This window comes from Rhipicephalus microplus, chromosome X (genome assembly GCF_043290135.1).
Source record: "Rhipicephalus microplus isolate Deutch F79 chromosome X, USDA_Rmic, whole genome shotgun sequence".
NCBI classification, from domain to species: Eukaryota; Metazoa; Arthropoda; class Arachnida; order Ixodida; family Ixodidae; genus Rhipicephalus; species Rhipicephalus microplus.
This window is the reverse complement of record NC_134710.1, coordinates 317,524,616-317,547,914: the sequence shown is the minus strand read 5'-3', so window position 1 is coordinate 317,547,914 and position 23,299 is coordinate 317,524,616. Positions and strand designations below refer to the sequence as shown.

The 23,299-nt window shown below is 44.2% G+C and overlaps 1 protein-coding gene across 1 annotated transcript in view; it reads right to left on the bottom strand.

Moving 5' to 3' along the window:
- Positions 1-238: 238 nt before the first annotated feature.
- The window catches only part of LOC142777227 (uncharacterized), a 32,477-nt gene continuing 9,416 nt past the window's right edge, over positions 239-23,299 (bottom strand). The window contains exons 3-6 of the mRNA XM_075881556.1: positions 22,096-22,172; positions 14,176-14,224; positions 5,597-5,817; positions 239-384 (exon numbers count right to left, since the gene is read on the bottom strand). Coding sequence (XP_075737671.1) covers positions 250-384; positions 5,597-5,817; positions 14,176-14,212 — 393 coding nt within the window. The 5' untranslated portion in view covers positions 14,213-14,224; positions 22,096-22,172 and the 3' untranslated portion in view covers positions 239-249. The remainder of the gene's footprint in view (positions 385-5,596; positions 5,818-14,175; positions 14,225-22,095; positions 22,173-23,299) is intronic.

Below are 23,299 nucleotides of genomic sequence, written 5' to 3'. Positions count from 1 at the left end.
ACGTCATAGTGACCTTTCGTGATGCCATGATATCATACAGATACTTCTTAACGTTTTCTTGCGTATTAGTGTTTCTGCATTAGTTGGGGCATCTAACGCTTTCACCTTAATTCATTGGTGTAAGGCGTGGTATATTGGGATTCACATTTCACCTTTAGTGTACGTTTATATATTCAATAACTGGGAGTAAGTAAAATGAATGAAAGTTTGTAAAGAAACATGAGGGTGCCTGCCTGGAAAAAGGCTTTTCTAGGTGGTCGTTGGTCCTTCAGGCAGTCCCTTACGGGGCTCTGGCAGAGTCGGCGTCGGTCGAGCTGTTGGCGGCTTGGGAACAGCCGACGGGTTCTTCCGGCCTTCTTTTGGCACCTCAGATCTGGCCACGGTCTACAAAATGTATCGCACAAGGCTCACTGTTGGGAACTCTGCAAGAGACTTTGTGACCAGCCTAAATACACCAATTTCTTATGGGTCTGTGATTCGTGCACATGATTCCTTGTTACATCACCTTGGAAAGGGAACTCAATATTTACGTTCCGCCACAACACTACCAATCCAGAAAGAAACTTTTTGATGCACTGCTAGGGCAATTATGCGCAAAATTTTCAGAATTAACTTATTGTTCTGTTTGATTAACGTTCGTCAAAATACTCCTAAAATTGAGGAAGCATCTTTGCGATGACTCTTTTTTGTGGATAACACGGCATCAACTTTCACGCTGCTTCCTCTCCCCTTTTGTTTTTGAGTTACCCTGCAAAAGAACTGCATATTATTTTCACTAGTACATTCACGACTAGCATACTGCTCCTTGGTGTGGCTAACAACGACCACTACAAACCTTAATTCTCTGTTGATATTACAAAAGCGTGCTATACGTGCTATATCTAACACTCCCCTTTACGAAAGTGCTCGACCATATTTTAAAATGTACAAAGTATTACCTATAAAACTGTTATACAGACATAAGCTATGTCTAGAGATATTACACCAGTATAAACTAAACACATCACTATTCTTGGACACATATTATGTGAAACAAACACCATACGAGCGGAGAAAGAGCCTAATATACAAATATAGATCACGCACGAGCTACGGCGACCAACGATTAGCGTCACAAATTCCAAACATTCTAAACAAACACCCAACTATATTACATTTACTGGAAGACGGAATTTCAGCTAGATCATTTAAAAAAATCACGAAAGAGTTTCTAGTGGATGAAAGCGATGTTTTTCTTGATTGTTGAAATTTGTAGTTAATGATGTTTTTGTATTCGTTGCACCTTGTTAGTTATTGTTCCTTGCCTGTTGTTTTTTATACTCTAATTTGTCTTGTAGAGCAACTCGATTTCCTAGTCAAGATGTTTCTTGTTAATTTATTTGATAGAGGGCATGCATTTGTTTGTGTTTGCCACCACTCGAATGAGGACTGTTTGTATTTCTGTTCTTTTGTTCACACTTCTGGCGGTTCCTGTTTGATTATGGTGCCCGTGTAAGATAACACGTGATGTTATAATTTTCTGAGTGCTGTGCTTGCGGTGTGTTTCTGCTTTGCTGCCAGGGTGGCACGACCTAGTCAGACTTTTACTTAGCCTTTAGTCGTGTCCCCCAAGGCAATCTTGTTCAATTTTGCCTTGAATAAAAGCAAACCAAACTAAACCAAACCATATCTCATAAGGGTAAATGAAGTATTTCCGCCTTAAGCCGGCAAGTTAAGTGCAACTTCGGGCAGTTCCCTTCGAAAACCTTAGTGACACTTTACGGTGAGTGCTGCTCAACGAAAAAACAATGCGCAATTGTAGGCAACAAGTGGCTGTGGACTTTGAGAGCATTTTTAAAACATGTAATTAAAAAGTTAAAAGTAAATTGAACAATGTAATAGTTTACGTCGAATTATACTAAAAACGCACCAGTATTTTATGCATGCGTCGCAAGTCAATACCAGCCCACATGCAGCAATGTGTTGTTTCGCAAAACGCACTCTGACCGTAGTAAACTCTCCGGCAAGCGGCACTCCACTTTCACTACTTTCCGTTTGATAAAGTGCCGGTTAAATGGAATGCACTCTTCGTTAATGCACTTGATATGCCCGCTTGGCACGGGTATAAACGGAGGGGAGAAAAATAACAAAATCAAAGTATTCACTGGTGATGATCCCTATTTTCTAGTGAAGAAGATAAAAGAAAAAACTTGCGTAGCTGGCATTGAAACTGCAAAGCGAAAGATAGACAACGGAGCTGACAGAAGCCAACGTAGCCTTGGCTGTTGCTGTTTCGCTAAGCTTGGAAAATTATCGTTGTTTCTTTCTCCATTTTTTTCTGGTCAACTTTTATGCGTTTTTTTGTGTGTTTCCTTTCTAGATTTCATTGTACTTATACTTCAGTCTTTATAATTTTCTTTCGTTTTGTTTTGTAATTTTGTTCATAGATAATGTGAGCCTCAAGCAGGGCTTTTAAAGGAACAGAAACTCACAATTATGCAACAAAACTTCCAATATTACACTGCAATTCGAAAAATAAAATGATCAAAAGGCAAGTTAAGATGCTGACACAGCAAATACGGGCACAGAAGCTTACATTGTGGCGTTTGACACCAAATCAAATAAATGAAAAACATGGCAGCACATATACAGTGCAACTGGACATAAAATGAACCAATAAAGAGCACACACAATAGAGCAAAATACATGCCATATATGACGTGTTTCCGCCATAGAAAGTGAACGACTCTAAAGCTGCAATAAAAGTCTGATGGAGGAAGATACGAGGACTGGACTTGGAAGTTGGTTCTATTGTTCATTCCATCTCTATACTTTTCGCTTCTTCTTTCTACCCCCTTCTCTGCCCATTTTCGGCTTTTCGTGCTACCTCTTTCTTTTCCTTTATTTCGCTTTGCTTGCTCCCCTCCTTCGTTGCCTGCTCACTTGCACATCTTTCCTTCTCCCTATTACTTCCCTTTCCCATCCACTTGCCATGCTACCTAATGCAGCGTAATGCTATGCTCTGGTAGCATGCCCGGATAGCGGAGTGGTTCGACGTTCGCCGTCGGAAATTTCTGTTGCCCCTTCAGCTTCTGTTGCCCTTTCAGTTGTTATCTTTGTAAATCTCTATGGGTACTCGTTGTTTCGCCCATGCCCGACTCATTGGCGCCAGTGTTCTGAGAGTGAAGAATAAGTACAAATTGACACTCAACTTAAGCAGCTCCACCGTGATCTTGCTTCTGTTCCTGCGCGCGCAGTCAGCGTTAATGTTTTACTGGCACCATGTCAAATGTGCGAGTCGTCCATGGCTGATAACGGATTATTACACGGCATGTGGTGGAAGTGAAGCAGAAAGAGACTCGGTCAAACTCGAACGATGATCCCGCACACAAGAACAGACCCAAGGGCATTTCTTGTTTAATATACTGGGAATTAGAAAAAAAAAACGTTCCTAGGCTCAGCGGAAAACGCAGCAAGATCACAGTAAAAACTCGTGGAGTGGCATTTTGTAACCCGTCGTAAACACTCTTGGGGTTACCGTATACTTGCAAGGTACCAACCGCAAACCACAATTCTTGTCCAGTTGTGGGACTGTACGCCATTCACCGTTATTCGCTGCTCTACAAAGAAGCGAAGTACCAGCTATGCATCAGCAAGGCCTTACGTGTATTGTGCTGATGCATAGACTGATGACGAGGAATTTTGTCAGAGCCATCTTAAGCGTGTTTGAAGCTATCACTGATCTACTCGTACGCAATTCGTATCGCGTGACATCTGGATTATTGTTCGCATTGCGAGACACCTGGTTGTTAATGCAGTGTTCCTGGCCTGCTGCTAACTCGGTTCCTTCCCGACATGAGGTCTGTCTAAGATGCTTTTGCAAAGGAATTTCGAGAACCATCACGGCTCTATTGTAAAATACTGGGCTGCCATGGGGAGTTACGCAGGTTTGAACACCATTTCCACCTGAATATAGTTTTTCTTGTTTCGTTTTTCCTGTTATTTTGATTGATAGCCGTTACAGCGAGACACCACCGGAGGCGGCTCAGGTGGACTACTACGGTGCCAAGAATGGTCCTTTTGATCTCATGTCAGATTTCACAGTAAAATCAGTGGTGCACCAATTATTGCTAACAAATATACTGTAGTTATGTATTGTTGAAAGTGGGATAGGAACTCATTCTTATGCTGCGATTTAATTATTGCAACCAATCCTAGCTCGCTAGGAATAAATATTCACAAAGCCCACACTTCATCACAAAATAACAAACTTCGTACATAGCAGTAAACAAGTGTTACAACGCGGACAAAGTGAGCAATAAATTATGAATGCGAATTATGTTTTTCTACTGTGTAACAGTCATGGAAAGAAAGTTGAAAGTTGAAAGTTGAAATTTATTTCACCACAACGATACACCGTGATTTACACAAACAAGAAACAATTGTGGCATGGAAAGTAGGAAAAAAGCTGCGCTATAGCAGCTTGACTAGCCCCACCTCCCATTTGTACAAGGCAACAGAAACAATGGCACACCAAGCTCCATACGGTGCTCACGTATGATTGAAAGAAAAAAGAAAAGAAAATAACATTCTAGTGGTTGTTTATGAAGTACAGAATAGATGCACACTTGGGTGTTTACAAACAAACAATTTTTGGGAAAAAAGGCAACCAATATAAGACGCTATAACAGAAAGGGGTACACTTAGAATTTCATGCATTTACAAGTACTGGGTGTAATTTTTCTGGGTTTATAGTTCCTTATACAAACAGGTTTAATATATCACTACTTGAAAGGAGACGCAATTGCTGTTCTGTGAGCTTGAACTTATTTAGTATATGGGGAACAGAGTGCTTTAGCATTTGGAGTCCGTAATTTGTTCGCGGTCGGGGGATGTGCCAGTGTTCAGAACTCCGCATCGGACGCAACAAAATTTTTGGCTGTAAATGTGCTAAGCCTCTCAGGTTTGCGCAATTCTTTCGAATTTCAGACATTGCATTGTAATCGACCTCCGAGATAAAAGCCGTCATAGTTTGGCTGGTGGGTGATTTCTTATTCAACTCGTGGCAATTTAAAACGCTTCTGAAAGCGCCACGTAATGAATTTATTGATAAAGCTGCGAATGGGTAAACGAAGGACGGTAGACAGCCCCACCAATTCTTTTTCTCGTATCTTGTTTAGCAGCTCCGCGTTTCAACAATCTTAACTTCTGGATAGGTTATTCTCGCTGGAACAGTGATCTCTTACGTTAGCATTAGCCTTTGTCTATATACGTCGAAGTCTATTGCAAAACTGCTGCCTCTCAGATATGTTTTGGCTATGAAAACGGTTACATACCATGACGGCAACGAAAAACTAGGCTAGGTTCTAAGAAGTTTATCTCCTAAAAACGTGTGGCTCTGGTGAATGTTTGAAACTTTGTGCAATCTAAGGCTAGCAGCTAACTCCTTTATGAGAGCGACCTGGCATAAGTGAGCAAAACACGGGTTTAAGGAAACACAGTGGCTGCCGTGAATAAAGCGCATATCTACTCCCTACGCTTAAACGCTATAGCTGAACGATGTGTCCTTATCGCATGCATAGAATCGCCATTGCCAAACGATGTTAGTGGTCACCACCTTTTGCTGCTCCACGACTCCAGAGGCGAGTGATGGTTTCTTGTAGGCTTCCGTGCCGTTGCGAATTGTCGTTCGTGCAGCTGCTCTACCTGCCGCACCAGATCTCATTTGTGTAGCTTTTGGCTGGCCCCCAGCAGCGCTGGGGGGCTTCGAAGCTGTCCTGTATTTCGTGGTTACCGAGATCTGTGCAGCAGACTGTTGCAGTGGTGCGGCGCGTGGTACTGTAATCAGGAGGGCACAAGAAAAAAATAAAAATTATGACGAGCGATCTTTCGCTAGCACTGCACCTTAAATAATATGCAGCGTAACTGCAGCCACAGCATGGGCACCCCGTTAAAATTATGGTGAATTCGAAATACTGTGGCATCAGATATTCTGCGAAGCAGGGGCGTATATGGCGCGCATGAAATTATGGTATTCTTATGACATGTCACTCATGCTCCTCATATAGGCGTAATGATATTCTTTTCACCAGATCATGATTCACAGGACATGTGTCGCGATTTATATTTTATTACATATCATTTATTACTCACATAGTAATTTTATGTTCAGAAGGTAATGAAATGCCCGCCAGTGTACATTGTACACTCTAAGGCAAAATTACCCGAAAAAGGAGTAAGGTAGCCCAACAGGCGCGCGCGATTAACGGATAGACCATTGAGGAGCAACCACAGAGAGAAGCGTGCCGCGCGAAACCAAGGGATGAACCGCCCGGGCATTGCAGGCAGCGCGAAAAGCGTTGCCAAGGTGACCAGCCCTCCTTCTCTTCTCTTCTACTCGTCTGCTGGCTCAGTCTTTCCTCTTACTTCGCCGGCGACGGTTGGCGTTGCGTCGCTCTCGGGGTGCTCGACCACGGCCGCCTAGACTCGACGATCTAAGAATAAACCTCTACCGGGGTACGTCACAGCGTGACGTCACCGGTGCGTGTGCAAGGCGGTGGTTGGCAAAACACTCCCGCTGGTGGCTGAGTGGGGTGGAGTCGCTCGGTGTTGGGGCAATTTTGTTTCTTTTTGAAAGTTTAATCTTCATCTCACAGTAGCAACATTAGCTGTGGTATGTGTCAGAGAACATCTAGGTGTGTGGTAAAGCACGTGATGAAACATTCGCCACGCTGGCTGGCTGTTTATCTCGGAGAAGTGAACACGCGCGGTGGCCTGTGCGAGGAACAGTGGCATCGTCTGCGAAATTGTGCAGTGTTGACTGTGGCGTGTAGTGTGCGTTGCAGGGCATCGACAATATTGATTCACCTTTACGGATGACAAAACTGGGAATATTGTGCGTGGTGTTCGCAGTGTGAATAACGTGATGCGTCCTTCTTGAGAAAACACTGTTATTCGCTCTGGGCCGGTTGCAGTAACCGGTTGTCGATGAAACTTTACAATCTGACATTTTAGTCGAGGTAAAAATACATTTGACGTGATCCTTTGCCAGTGGATACATCTCCGCGTATGCGCGGTGGGCATAAAAATAAAAGTGAATGATCGCCGGGTGATATATACGACTACGCATGCAGAATCGGCAACGCTACAACATGCACTGCGGCTATACCTCGTATTACAAATACCTGATACATGTTGATTGAAACAGCGAAGACTTGCATTTCTTATCTACTTTGTACTTTAACGGCTTGATGTAATGAAGTGACAATGCGCATAAGAAATTTGTGTATCAGGACTAAAGAACAATATAGGTTCGAAAACATGTTATAGGTGTCAAATGCAGCAAGGTAATCGCGTCAGAAAAAAATATAATCACGTTGTCAGGTTTTACATCACATGAATATTCACTGGGTTATTGAGAAACGCAGTGGCAGAATTTCACTTTAGTTTTCAAGATGATATGTTACCCTTGACCTAACCCACGGCAAGAAGAGTTTTTTTTTCCATTCGACCTCGATCAGGCTTTTGCACAACGACTGAGAACTTATGCATGACGTCGCGCACAGCAGCTCAACACCATGCTGCCGCCAATGCTTAAGGTTGTTTAAAACTGCATTGCACACGCCTGGATAGAAATAGAATAAGTTTACAACCATTCCATACAAATGGTTCTTAAAGTGCCAGTCACCATGTACATTCAAAACGTTCTCTTTCGAAAAAGATCATTTTTTTTATGACTTCCATCTACGTGGGTGAACCCCACTGCGTGCTAGCCGCGTCTTTCAGTACTATAATAAGGTTTCTCCATCCATCCAACTACGACGAGCAAATTTCCGCACTATATATGAGCAGCGACCCTTCCACGACCCCCTTCTTTCAAAATCTGTGACTTTAGAACATAGCCATGTGGAAATTTCTGTCGAAAGAATGCGGACGCACAGCTCTGCTACGCAGTAAGATGCCGCTGGTTGGAGCTTTTCTGCCAACCAGCACCTGCTCCGAGAGAGGGTATGATGGGCGGGGTGCCCGCATTGACGTCACACTGTTTACAAACAGGGAGAGGTCTATTACGACGTGGTGGTTGTGTGTACGCATGGATGAGCGTGGGCTGCTGCTTTTGGGTTTCGCTGCACCCATGAAGTCTGGAGAAAGTCTCGACACGTCATCACGCTGCTCTGTATATCTCTGGCTTCAAGATAGTCACGACCAACACACGACAGCAACAGTTGGGACGGCTAATATGGTGGCCGAGAAGACAACAGACCTATCTGATATATACTTCAGTCCGACTCAGAGCGGAAAACAGCGCTGGATTCTGGGGCAAGTAGGTTATCATTCTTTATTCTACTCTGCTTGTCGCGTGTGCGATACGGATCGCGCTTGCCGTCAACGGGCTCGATCGTGTTCTATATCGCGCACACGAAATGCATCGCGAAGGTCAGCTTCGACGTCTGCAGTTCGCCTGTGCTTTGCGACAGCCTGGAAATTGGCCGCCATTGCCGTCGGCCTCCCGTACGCTCCCTCGTCGAGTGCTCGCTTGTTTTCGCCGCCGCGACGAGCTCCAGACTGACGATATTGGGATGAGACCCCGTCGCTGTGTTGGGAGGCGTCGTAAACACGTTGCGGGTTCTCGTAAAGAGCTTGGTTGAAGCATGTCGCGGGCTGTATGTAAGTGCACCAGCACGGGTTGGCGGGGCTTTCGCTAGCGTCGGAACTCACTGAAAATTGGTCGCTATTACAGTTGGCTTTCCCGTCAGTCGGTCGCAAGCAGCTCGGCGCCATCCATTGACCGCGGCGGCAGACTCGCGTTTTCGCACTGCACTTGCTCGAGTTTGTGGAAAAGGGCCGTATTACCGTCGATTACTTCTGTGCTAGCTCCAAACCCCCTCGGCGCTGTTCGTGGCGGCGGCCAAGCGTACGCTCGCTTTCCTGTTCGAAGTTCGCAGGCGGCAGACACTCCGCGTGCAGCGCCGTGCTTGGTCTCGCGTTCGCTTGCTTGAGCTGAACGACGTCGCTCGCTTGGGACTCGCCGACTTGTCAGCGGCACGGTGGGTCGTGGAGTTGTGGCTGCGGCCGCCGCTCCGAAGCTGATGCGCTACGGGGATCGAAATGAGTCTTTGACGATGTGTGACATCACGGTGAAATTATTATGATGTCATATCTCACGCATGTTTTTATTTCACCTTGCAGGTATTTCTCATATGCATTTGTATTCCTCCTCTGTCACGTGTGATTCACTATTTTACATACTTATTGTGCAGCCGTGGGCACACACCATGCTGAAGACTGTGTCGCTGGCGTCTGCGATGCCTGTCATCCATCTCTTTCGTCAGAGCAGCTTCAGAAGGACTGTGCGAGATGTGAAGGTAAAGTTTTTGGATGTCATATCTTACACGCATGTTTTATACTAACTTGTACGTACTTGCCATATGCGTGCATCTTCATCTTCTGTCACGTGTGTCTAACTATTTTTACTATATTATTGTACGTGCAGCCGTGGCAACACAACAGGCAGAAGGCTGCGTGCGCTGGCGTCTGCAATGCTAGTCATCTATCGCTTCCGTCGGAGGAGCTCCCCAAGGAGTGAACAAGATTTGACAACGAGACTGGACTTTTACACTTCACCATGAATTCACTTAAAAGAATAGGAAAACTTCATGTGTATGTAGAAAAATGAAAGATTTCCATGTCTCACTTAAGTCTTTTGTTGTTGCCGTGACTGCGAAAGCAGTTACACATAGGTAGCTAACTACTTTTTTGCGTGTTCTTTTCTGCGCAATTTGTTGCTCACTCCGCAGAAAAACAGGTGAAAAAAGTATGGGGCCTGGTGGAAAATAAACGAAAACACTGTTTGAACTGGGGACAAAAAGTTCATCCGATGGGAGTATTTGAGTGGATCAACCGTTCGTCCGACAAGGTGCAACTGTGAGGACTAACAGTTGCCCAGTAAGGTGTAAATGTGGGGATTAACAGTTGCTCTATAAGGTGCAAATGTGAGGACTAAATGTTAGTCCTTTGAGGTGAATTGTGGGACGAACGGTTACTCGCTAAGGTGTAAATGTGAGGACTAAATGTTAGTTCCTTGAGTTCGTCTGTGGGGACTTACTGTTAGACCCGGTGCTGTTATTCCTTAAAGGGATTAATGGTTGTGGCAGCCCCATTAGGCCCCAAAAAGACGAACCACACACCCTTTTAACACCCTTTTGCCTTAGAGTGTAGCAGGCTAGATATCTAGAATAACATACGAGATAGATAGATAGATACATACGCTTTACGTGCCATTGCTTTATTAAGAAATGCCTCGCATTTTAAAGGAAATGTGAAATCAAAAGTTGAACGTCAGAAGCCTCGACTCAGGAGTAGTTTCTCCGGGGAGATACTAGCAATCAGAGAGTGATTGCTAGAGGCTCATCATCTGCTCCAACGTGAGTATATGCTGGTGTGAAGCACCTGAAGCAAAGAGACTGGCGCAACAAGGTGGTGGAAGGATGAGAGCATTGGACTTTTTCCCTCTCCCCGGCGTTTCGGAATTATGCATGAATATGTACCCACGCGCCCACACGCACAAACATATTTGAAATATACGCAAAGACTCTTTCCCCTGATCACATAAATATTTTTTGCCTAGATCCAGAGCCAAGTTTTGCGCCCGGGACAGAATTTCTAATATTTCATTTCACTGCTAAAGTCAGAGCCCAAATCCAATTAAAACCCCAAAAATTAGCCTCGTCGTGAGGGAGAAAAATGAAAGTAATAAATTTTTATTTGAATGTTATTCTAAGGCGATCAAGTAGCTCTTTTCATCTGTTCTCGCTTAACCGAGTAAAATACTGGTTTATAAGATTACACCTGATTCAGGGGACGAAGCGATTAATCTGCGCATTTAAACCTAGGAGTGTAGTCTGTGCTGATGGGTCTTGACGAACACTACCAGGTTTAAATGTACAGTTATACAGTCTTCCAATTCCGAAGCGTCGAGAGCACAGTAAGTGAACGAGTCGTCCCCTGATGCCCATCGAGACAGCGCCACGCCAAAGCTAGCACTTATGAGCGAAGTTGCAAGGTGCTGCGTGAACGACTCTGTGCAATACTTTCCCTGATCACCTTTCCACATGCCGCGCTGGAATGATTTTCTCCCCTTCTATCATTGATGCTCTTGCGCCTGGCGAAAAAGACAGTAGGGGCGTTTTGTTTCAGCTTGAGGTGACATCGCTTCAAGCAAGGAGCGATGCTGCCGCATGAACCCTTTTTATGACGGAGATGGGCAGCTCATTTCATCTATCCTTCAGCCGCGTTCTTCCCATGCGATTGTTTGTTTTATTCTAGTGTACAAAAACACGATGCCCAACGCAAATTTATCGATTTGGCATTCAAACTAATTTGGACGGCCACTTTATTGCCCAGCCACTTTATTGAAATAAACCCAATAAAGTGGCTGGGGGGATGGCTGTCGTGGTAGCTCAAGTGGCAGAGCATCGAACGGGTCATTCGAAGGTTGCAAGTTCGGATCCTGCCCACGGCAAGTTATCTTTTCACCCACTTTTCTTCTTTGTTACAATTTGGTCTAATATCTTCCCCTATACTTTCTTTGGCATTATTGTCTGTTAGACCTCAGTAATATTGTGTAAAACACGGAAAAACGAGCCCTTGAGTATACACTTCTTTCCTTAATTCATTAACGAGGGTCTCGTACTGGCAGACTTAGTGCCTTTAGGTTGTGTTCAAGGGACTACTGGTCAGCTGCCCACCTGTAATAAGTTCACGTGCTACGTGACGCCAAACAGGCTCGAAAGAGTGTGCCACACTCGCCGCAAAGGCTACTGGTGGCGCTGACTGACACTCCCACGTTAAATTCACATATAAACCCAATAAAGTGGCTGAGGGGATGGCTGTCGTGGTAGCTCAAGTGGTAGAGCATCGAACGCGTCATTCGAAGGTTGCAGGTTCGGATCCTGCCCACGGCAAGTTATCTTTTCACCCACTTTTCTTCTTTGTTACATCACGATTCGGTCTAATATCTTCCCCTATACTTTCTTTTGCATTATTGTCTGTTAGACCTCAGTAATATTGTGTAAAACACGGAAGAACGAGCCCTTGAGTATACACTTCTTTCCTTAATTATATATATATATATATATACGAGCGCTTAGGTATACACTTCTTTTCCTTATTCATTAACGAGGGTCTCGTGCTGGCAGACTTGGTGTCATTAGGTTGTATATGAGAGACTATTATTCAGCTGCCCGCTCGTAATAAGTTCACGTGCTACGTGACGCCACACATGCGCACAAAAGAGTGTTTCACACTCGTCGCTTGGCTTATAGATGGTGCTGACTGACACTCCTACTTCTAAATTCATATATAAACCCCAAAAAGTGGATGGAGGAAAGGCCGCTGTGATATATCTGTGGTTAGAGCATCGAACGCGTTATTTGAAGGTCGTAGGTTCGATTCCTGCTCACGGCTGGTTATTTTTTCACGCACTTTTCTTTCTTCTTATTTACATTCCATTGGTTCTAATAGCTTCCCCTATACATTCCTTGGCATTACTGTCTCTTATATCTGAATAATATTGTGTCAAAACACGAAAAAACGAGCCCTTAGGTATACACTTCTTTCTCTTATATATATATATATATATATATATATATATATATATATATATATATATATATATATATATATATATATATATATATATATATATATATATATGCTAGTACCTTGCTGCATTAATAGAATGAATGGCCCTCGGCATACATGTGCGGTGCACTGCTGTTCGTGCTGCCACAGAAGCTGTTTACTTATTCTCTTCCTTCGGTGTATGTGTATGTGCGGCCTTGGAGTGTCAGACAGCACCGCTCGTATCCACGGCGGCAAAGACATTATCAAGCAATGGTTAATAGCAGCTACAAGCTTAGCGCTGCAGTGATACATGTAGGCCAAGATTAAACGGGTGCATCAGCCAGCCTTTTGCAAACTTCTCAGACGTTCAAGCGTGGTTGCTTGCACGTGGGGAACTTTTCAGGGAATAAGCAGAGTTGTAGAAAACACGGAAAAGAGAAGGCGCAAAGAAATTCTTCATTCTCTCCGTTTTCTTTGTCGTTTTCAGCAGTGGTCACTTCCCAGTCATGAATCATCTAGTTTAGAAGCACGCATTGTTCCGGTCCACACTGTTCACCAAGCGCTTCTAGCTGTCTCACAATCATTTAGAAATTAATTGGGCGATCTCAGTTTGTTGTATTTATCTTCACATCAGTCACTGTGTGCGAAATCTTCGAAGAGATGATAATAAACGGAGCATTAGTATGAGTTGATGCAGCCCACTGATTATTCAATATAACTATTTATATTTTAGACAACTGCTCCACTATGTTATTTACGGTGAATACGTCACTTCTGAGTGTGTTGCGTAGGTTAGGGCTTGTGGCAGATGACGTCGTCTCCGCTATGCTAGATTGTGTTTCTACCAGGGTCCTTCATCTTCTCGTCTAGTATCGACCAAGCCACTTGAAATTCGCTCTACCCGCCATAGAAGCCAAAAGAAAGAGTGCCACCAGCACATTTGCTTCTTTCACTCATTCACAGTGTCCATCTGGCAGCCAACCCTCATATGCTCTGACTCATGTGGGCTGCGGCTAAGTTGCCGGGTAGGTTGGTCTACGTAACAACTACATAAAAACTTTGCGAAGGTATTTTAGACCACCTAAATTCAGGGCAAAGTCACCAAACCCGTAATATTGATTTTGAGCCTGCATCACCACGAGCGTTACAAATTTCGCAACAATACCCACCATGTACTCTTATCGAGATACGCTTGGAAGGCATGAACTTTTACGATTTGCCGCGTTCTAGCGAGTGAAGGCGCATTCAAAATGCACGAAATTGACTGCATAATTCTCCACGTGCAAAAACTTATGTCACATAATTGGGCAGCCAACTACATGGAATATCTCAATTCATTCAACCAATACATATTCTACTGTGAACGACCACCCGAGCCGAGCTAGAACATTTCAAAAAATTAATGTCAGCACAACACGAGACGCATTCACGCACAAACACACACACACCAGGCATTTATTTTAATTTTTTGAAATGTTCTATCAACTAGCTCTTCATGTTCTACCGACTAGTTCTTCTACCAACAAGTTATTCTACGAGCAGAGCTAAGGACGCAGTGAGGCAACAGCTCACCTGAGTTTACCGAACGAAGAACCGGTCTTCCCCTCATAGGCAGACGGGTCTGAAAGAAATAATAAAGAGAGGTGATCATTGCGGCCTGAAGCATGGCAGTAGTATTCTTCAAACCAAACGCCGTCAGCTTATCAATCACAGTAGTCACGGATCATCCTTTGACACTTACTAAGAAAAAGATTTGGAAAATTTTCGGAGCTAGAGCGACAACTTGTTGATATCATTTGTGCGGATGGGTGATATAAGGAGGCGTACGTGCAAATAAGGGTGCAAGAGAAACTGCCAAGATAAAGTAACTGCTGGAGTCTGTTTTCTTAATCTCACGTTTTCCTCCATCAGTATGAAGGCTAGTGCTTTAACTCTGTCCGACGCCGTTAGCACACGCGTATACGTGAACTGGTTCCGGCAGTTACAAAGCATGAAAAAAAAATGCACGAGCACAAGAAATTGCGCGTTTAGTACATTAAATTACCCCAACACACATAATAACCATCATCACTATCGTTTTCACCTTGTTTTAAGCGCACTGCTGGACGCCGGCATCTTCAAATGACGTTAAATTGACCAAATAACCTTAAAGCGGGTTCGATTTTAAAGATGATAGCCTTGCTTGGGATATTTCAACACGAAAATTTCAGTCTGTCTTTCTGTTGGTATGTCAGCCGGACAATTCAGTCTCTGCCGGAAGTTTAAGCCTATCCTCCACGCTTACACATCTTAAAAGGCTTGGTGCGTTTGTACTTTGAACATTGTTAACTAAAAAGCATGTATTAGCCATGTTTAAAGTAAACAATAATACGCAAGTATTTGATCGTGTGCTTTTTTTGTTTTAAGGCCTAGATATGTAGTTAAAAAGAACTCGGTGCTTATTACCCTTGGCTGAGAATGCGATGCTAAGAACAAAACGTGGTGGTTTATTACGCTTCACTGAGATGACATGGGGCAGCCACCTATAGCAACGACTGTATGTTCTGGAAAAACTTTATTTTCGCGAAATTACCGCTTGATGGCGTTCAAATCTCGCACAGCACGATTTTAATACCTGGCTAGGGTTCGTGACCCGCCGCCCAATTGAAAGGGCACAGCCGGATATATTCATCCATCCAACCATCCAGCACCTACTCACCCGTGGCCCGCCCCACTGGGATCCCGGACTAAGGTCCTAGTCATTGATGTTTTCAAGTAGAACGTGGAATATACATCTTTTGCTTTCTCTCTAGACAAACGACTGTTGTTTTTTGATAACCTTTGCCAGCGAAGTACGCAGATAGTCGGCCAATATATTATACCTGTAACATCTTCATTCCGTCACTGCATGCCAGAATGCCCTCTTCGGCTACATTTGCCATCTCGTGGTATTAGTTCTCTGAAAATTCTTAGTATTCAATCACAGAACATCAACTATCAGTGTTTTGCATAACGTGACGTGCCTAGGTTAATCACTTCATCTTTGTGCCAGGCAGAATGTCAGATAGTCTTGTTTCTTCTGTGATCCACTCTGCTGTCTTCCCATGCCTTATCAAAACTGTAACTAAATAGACTTGCCGCAACATTCCCTGTTTCAACTTAATTTGCAACGTGGTTCTTATCGTCTAAGATTGTAACCATGGCACTGAAATGGCGATTTTCTGCGCAATGTGTACAATGCCGGCCGCCTACCACAGAGACTGTGGGAGAAGGGTTTTTCATTCCATGGTAATAAGGGTTGCAGCGCAAGCAGGAAGGTGCTAGAGGAAACGAGAAACGAAAGGCGAGGCAAGGAAAGCAAAAAGCACACCACGAGCGCTGAATTCTTTCCAGCGTTAGCAGATCATAAGTTAAACAGATGCAGCCACCTAGATCTATAGCGTGCCTAGCGGCAACCTTTCTGTGTGTCAGCATCTACTGATAGAAAGAAATTGCGAAAGTTTCGTGTTCATGCTCAACGTGCGCGTTTACTTTACCTCATCCTTTTTTTAGCCTATTTAAGTCAAATGCGAAAACGCATAGAAAACAATTGCCACCCGCACATGCTAGTTGTAGGTTTACTAACTGGTGGTGGTGGAAAAACTTCATTGGTTATTGAGGGGAAAGGTTCGAATGTGAAAGAGTGAGTAGGTGGGTCCCCATTCCAGGACTCCAGTGATCCTTGCTACACGGTCCGCCTGGTCCAAGAGGCCTCTTTGTATCTCCAGTCCCGGACGAGCGAGGAGGCTCTCCCACGTATCCCTAGAGAAAGATCGTAACCCAGGATAATTTGCCTCATGCGCTCTTGCTGCGCAATACCACGCCACATGCGATAGTGGCGGCCGCGCACCACACCAAGGGCAAGTGCTGCCATGTAATGTGCGATTCATGTGGTGGGTCTTCTTCAAAAGCGGGTAGGTGTGCGGTTGAACTGTTTTATATGTGCGAGCTTCTGCGGTTTCCTGCTGTGGATTAGGTGGGGCTAGACATTCTTTCCTGCGTAGTTGGTGTTCGAGGATGTATTGCGCCGTAAGCGGAGTATGTTGCCATAGCCTTTGGCTCCGCGCTCTGTTTGTAAGTTCTCTAGCTTAGGCGTGTGCGCTTTCATTCCCTGGGATGCCTTTAAGAGCTGGACATCATGTGATCACATGGTCTTCTTAGAGTGAGTCGCCTAACATTCTTAGTGTGATTCGTGGTAACATGCATCGTACGTGCATTCTGCACCATACCTGAGAAAGGAGATAAATATAGCCGATTTTCCAGTGCTGTCAGAATATTTGATTGCCATCACAATTGCTGATGCTTCAGCTGTAGTTGTGGATTTGGTGTTGACTGAGTCCGTTGTATTAGTTTCATTGTGTTGTGTTTTGCGAAGGCTACTCTGACGTGTCCTCTCAAAGTTCGAGTGGCGTCCTTGTACAGCATCTCTTGACTGTGTTCGAAGGTTTAATGAGTTGCTTGGCTCGGGCTTGCCTTCTCTGCCTTTGTGATATTTAGCATTCATGTTATTTGGTATCAGTGTCACTTGTATTTGCATCTTGATGTGGGTCAGAATTCGATAAATTTTGTCACTAAGTATGGTGGTCAGACCGGGTAGGTGAGTTCAGGTAATAAATGTTTTCCAAGTTGTGTTAGACCCAGTCGTTCTGCCTTAGTTGTCAAAACTACGGCCTGCAGCTCTTCAAATGCGTTGTATACGCCTGTGTTGTGGAACCTTTCATTCGCGGTGTTCATTTGCAATTGTAGTGCCACTTTGTAGGCGCCCCGTTTGACCTGGTCCACCTCTTGATTTCTGAGCAACTTAGATTTTGATAAGGTATATCGTGTGTTATCCTGCTACTGATAAAACCTTGAACCTATCGTATTGTATCGCTTTCGTGCAAGCCTCTACATTTCTTATCAATTTTTTCCTATTAGCCAAGTTATTTGCTTCATTGTCATTTTCAGGGTAGCGACAGTGTAATCCACTTTTTGGAATTAAAGGCCCAATACACGCGGCTTTGTTCTTTCTGGAAGAGTGCTGCTAATTGCGGAGCATTTATTAGCAAAGTTTGGCGACGTTGAGAGTATCTATCTATCTATCTATCTATCTATCTATCTATCTATCTATCTATCTATCTATCTATCTATCTATCTATCTATCTATCTATCTATCTATCTATCTATCTATCTATCTATCTATCTATCTATCTATCTATCTATCTATCTATCTATCTATCTATCTATCTATCTATCTATCTATCTATCTATCTATCTATCTATCTATCTATCTATCTATCTATCTATCTATCTGTCTGTCTGTCTGTCTGTCTGTCTGTCTGTCTGTCTGTCTGTCTGTCTGTCTGTCTGTCTATCTGTCTGTCTGTCTGTCTGTCTGTCTGTCTGTCTGTCTGTCTGTCTGTCTTTCAATCTATCTATCAAGCCGCCTACCACTTTTATTTCTCTTGCTTGTTTCGATCATGATATCGATACCGAAATCGGTATGGCAAAACATGACTGATGGCGAGCATAACTGAGAAGTCATTACACCAAAATCTTGAAATGTCAAGAATGTCATGATTTCATGGTCTTGCCGCGGTTGCAGTCATTTGGTTAACCTGATACATTATATAAGTGGTATGGTACGACATGACATGCATGTCATGGAAGTCATGACAACACGCTATGCTCATGGTGCGCTCGTGGTCGTTTCGCTAGCTTCACATGTACCAAATTTGGTATCTCGGAACGTGAATGGAAGAAGTTGTATGAGTGGTGCCAACATTATAATCATGAGATGCGTGCCCTGTATGCCACGCTCATTATGCGTTCACGGCGGTTTCACTAGCTTCACATATACCAAATTTCGTATTACCTGGCGTGAACGGACGAAGAAGGCGAATGACACGTCCAAACATAATAACAGTGAGATTCGTGTCATGTAAAACATGACTGCACGTTACGCTCGTGGTGCGCTTGAGGTCGTTTTGCTAGCTTCCCATATACCCAATTTGCTAATACGTGACGTGAACGGACTACAAAAGTGAGTGACACGTTCAATCATGATGATAATGACATGCGTGTCATGTAAAAGATGACTACACGCTACGCTCATAGTGCGCTTGTGGTCGTTTCGCTAGCTTCACATATACCAAATTTCGTATCACGTGACGTGAACGGACGCCGGAGGTGAATGAAACCTCCAAATACGATAATCATGACAAGCGTTTTATGTAAATCATCACTACGCGCTACGCTTATAGTGCGCTTGTGGTCATTTCGCTAGCTTCACATATGACTGGTGCATACATGATAATTATGATATGCGTGTCATGTCAGAACAGAATAACATACCACGCTTAAAGTGTGCTCACGGCCGTTCGGCTAGCTCCACATATAACGAATTAAGCATCAAGTGACGGGAATAGACGACGAATGTAATTGACACGTCCAATCGTGATAATCACGACATACGTGTCATGTAAAACATAACAACATCCTACGCTCATAGAGAACTCGCGTCCATTTCGCTGGCTTTTCATATACGAAATTTGGTATCACGTGACGCGAATTCAGGAAGGTAAATACACGTCCAAACGTGACAACGATGACATGGAAGTCATGTACGGCATAATTTACGTCCGCCTCGTGACATGGTGCTGATATTAAAGAGACATATCAACCTTTCTGATTCGTGCTTCGCACATAATCGATTCCCACTCTACGTGGGATCTGACAATTTTTAGGCGAAAATGCACATTTGGTTTTTGTGGTAATTTTTTCATCTATTGGGACTTTTCCGGTGCCTACGTCATGCCGTGGTCACCACGAAATGTTCAATGGTTGCAAGCTATTTTCTTTGTGGCGTATTGAGCCTTTATGCATCATTAACGTGATACGTATCATTGAGAGCTCGAAGTCTTGAATTTCATTTAGATTTTTCGCTTATTTGTTCATTCTATTATTCTAGAGTAATGGCGAGAGCATACCTCGCTGTGGAGGAAGCCTGCGAGGAAGCCTGAGAGCTTGCTTGACGGATTTATTTTCGGTGATCGCATGTCTTGTAGTCATATTGTGGCACATCTGCCAGCTAGAAAGGACTTGATATAGTCAAAATTGTTTGTCCACAGCCCATTTGCTGTTGTTCTCCGTGATACGTTTGAAGGACATAGTGTAGAATGCGCTCTCTAAGTTTACGGCACAACAATATTCTCTGCTTCAGTCGACACGTTGGTAGTTCCTTGATCTGATAGTTTAAGGAAAACATTTTTTGTTGACAGATGTTTGCGAAATTGCATAAAGGTAAACGGATAGGACGTTGCGTCTTTTGATGCAATCGCTTAACCTGACGAGTGTTGCATTTATAAAAAGCTTCCCGAAACATGCCATAAGAGATATCGGCCTGAAGTTGTCAATTGATCTCTGTTTTCCAAGTTTGAGAATTACGACAATGGTGGCTTCCTTTCATAGCTGTCGAATTGCATCTTTCTCCCAAATATCCTTATTGAAGTAGCCAACTAGACGTCCAAGTAATACATTACTGAGGTTGTGCAACATTGCGTTGGCGCTGAATTCCTTTTCGGGTGTTGTGTTTTGCCAGTTGTCACGAGCCGCTGCGTAGAATTCCGCTACCGTGGTGGGTTCATCGATAGCGTTGTTTAGTGGTCTTTCACAGCTGAATGCTTCGATGCTATCGCCCCCTCCTTGCATATATTTGTCTTTAGGAGCTTCGGTCAGTGTTCGGCTGTCACTTTTGCATTCACCCGCTAGGGTACGTATCGTTCTCACTGTCGACGTCTTTTTCGAGTCCGGATCAAGCATGCTCCGTAATATTGCCCGTGTTTTAGCAGTCCACACAAATGACTTGATGCATTTTTAATGGAAAAGATCGGTTTCACTGCAAGGTCGAAGCGATGATTGAGATAGCTACAAGTTGGCATGTTGTTTGAAGTGCGACTTGCACGTGATTTTTGGTTTCAATTTCATGCAAAGCTGCTATCTTCCAGAGACAAATTTCGCATAGTCTCTCTGCAGCCAGAGAGCAGCACGTAGACAGAAATACGAGCCGCTTTTGATGCTGCCGATATAGCGGATATCGCGCCCCAGCGATGGTAACCACGCCTTGAAATTCAATGTTCTCTGTTTCTGGTCGAGTGACCCCCTCTCGCATCTTTTCATGGCTGGCCTCCCGAGCGGGAAAGCGCTATCGCACGCTTCTTGAGATCGACAAAGATGCGCCGGTTCGTCTGATCTCTGCTTCAGCCGCATTCATCGCCCCCACTTACGCTCAATCGTCTGCGGGTATAATTTACGATAAACGATGCATTTTATCGTTTGGGACATCATATGGCGCGTGATGGTGATGGCAAAAACCCTTCGGGACTGCGTATGATTGTTGCCGCAATAAAACATGGATGTATTCCTCCATTATAAGAAATGGCAAAATACGAAAGTAAAAGGCGTATATACGGAAGCAGTTGAATGTCTACAATCTACTGATAAAGAAAGTGCGCTGTTTGCTGTTGTAAGCCGTTAAACGAGAATGCACTCATGGCGATGCTTAGTGGTACATATTCATCCCGATGACCGACGTCCATGATTTATGTTTAAGCAAATTTTTTGTCAACTGTAGTAGTTACAGGTGAGAGAACAATCATCAAAACTAAAGAGTGTCGAAGACTGGATGCAGAACCTGGGGTCAAGACAACATCCCGTGGGAAAGGAAACAGTTATTCACCACCACGGCCTGAACTACAGAGAGAAACATACCGAGCGTATTGTCTATACCTTCTCGTGTGACCGCAATTTTTTTCAGCGTGAGCTCAAGCGGTGAACGCTATGTAACAGCCACGTGAAGCACGTGCACGTCAGAGGGCCATTTTTAATATCAATGGATGGTCCCGCGGCGGTGTTTTAGTGGTTAAGGTACTCGGCTGCTGAACCGTCGGTCGCAGGATTGAACCCCGTGTTTAGGCTTCCATCTTGAGTAACGAGTTCTTGCACTTTACACTCACAGACGGGCAGCTATGGTGAATGAGTTTTTTAAATTTGCTGTTTCTCTAGCAAAATGAGGCCCCAACGTGGTGGTCTAGTGCTTTAGGTACTCGGTTGCTGACCCGCAGGTCGCAGGATTGAATCGCGGCTGTGGTGGCTGCATCTTTTATAGAGGAGTAATGCTATAGGCCTGTGTGCTTACATTTTGGTGCCCATTAAACAACCTCAGGTAGTAGAAGTTTCTGGAGACCTCCGCTGTGGCTTCTTTCACAATCATGTGGTCGTTTCGGGTCGTTAAACCCCACAAATCAGTCAATGAATAAATCAGTAGCACAAGACACATCAGAGGTGACCAAAAATGAAGTGTGACCCTGCCTTGCAACGGCTCAGCTAACCACTTAGAGAAGTACGAGCCCTACATGCATGTTTGGCTGATTCGGCGGGTGCCGCCGATGAAACATATGTGCTAACCTTTGCAGAAAAAGAGCGACTCTGGCCTACCTTTTGCCCAGTCGGGGAGCTGTCTCTGTGAGCGACGAAGGTCTGGTTCAGTGCGGGAATGGATGGCGGTGGGAGGCCTGTGTAAATAGGAGGAACATTTAGGCCACAAATAATAAGCCGAGATGCATAATCAGTATGCCACCCAGTCACTACATCCAGTACGCAGCCTTTCTACTAGCGGAAAAAGCAGTAAATATCAGGAAACAACTGCCTACTTGTCACAAACGACGGCAATTTTCGTCTCGCCCGCGCGCCCCATCGTCCAAGTAAGGGCGCTTTTGTGTTGGGAAGACAACATCCGGCGACAAACGACCGCGCAATGGCGCCTACCCGTCTTTCCTACACCTCTATACCGAATGGCACGGGGCACGCATTTGTTCGGGGAAGAAAAAAAATGACATCTAGAGGGTACAGGAGGACGCGCACTCCGCGAAAAAGTTTTGACTGCTTTGAAATCGGTAGTTGACATGAAATCAGCAAGAAGCGTGGTCGTCGGTGTCGCGAGGCTCGCGTAGGCGGCGAGTATGGAATGACCCGCGCAACGTATTGAGACGGCTGCAGTATCGCGCCCTCTCGTCGTCTACTAAGCTGGCGAGATCTTCAGCGGCACCCGTCAACTCACCTACGTGTATCAAGAGCTGGCCTGGTCCGTATGGAACTTTTTATGGTCACTTTTTTTGAAAATCTGTTTTCTTATTATAACCAGCTTTTAAATAGGTGTAGTTTCAATAGGTGTAGACGCACGTAGACTTTCAGAAGCGTGTGTTCATTGTTGTTCCGGAATTATTTCTTTGTATCTGCTTTAGTTTCATCTTGTTGTTAGTTTATTATTATTCCTTGATTTGCCTTTCGCCAGTACCTGTTGTACTGGCAAAACTATGTTCTTTCAGAACATAGTTTTTTATATAGCTGTCCTTTTCTTCGCGTATTAGTACTTTCCTCTGTCATTTTTGTAATCTCCTGCATATTGCCCTTGGTTTAAATAAATGTTTGTGCTTAATCAAATGTCCGTGTCTGCTCTATGAGTACGTCGGTGAGGCTCATACATCCCCACACGTGACACTCCGCATTGGTCGACCAACCCGCTAATAAATTTGAGATGTACCACTTAGAGGCCTTTCAGGTGTCGCTAACCCAAGCGTAAAGTGGAAGCCTAGGAGTCTACCGCACGTCGATGTGAAATCGGCCGGGCCTCACGCAAAGT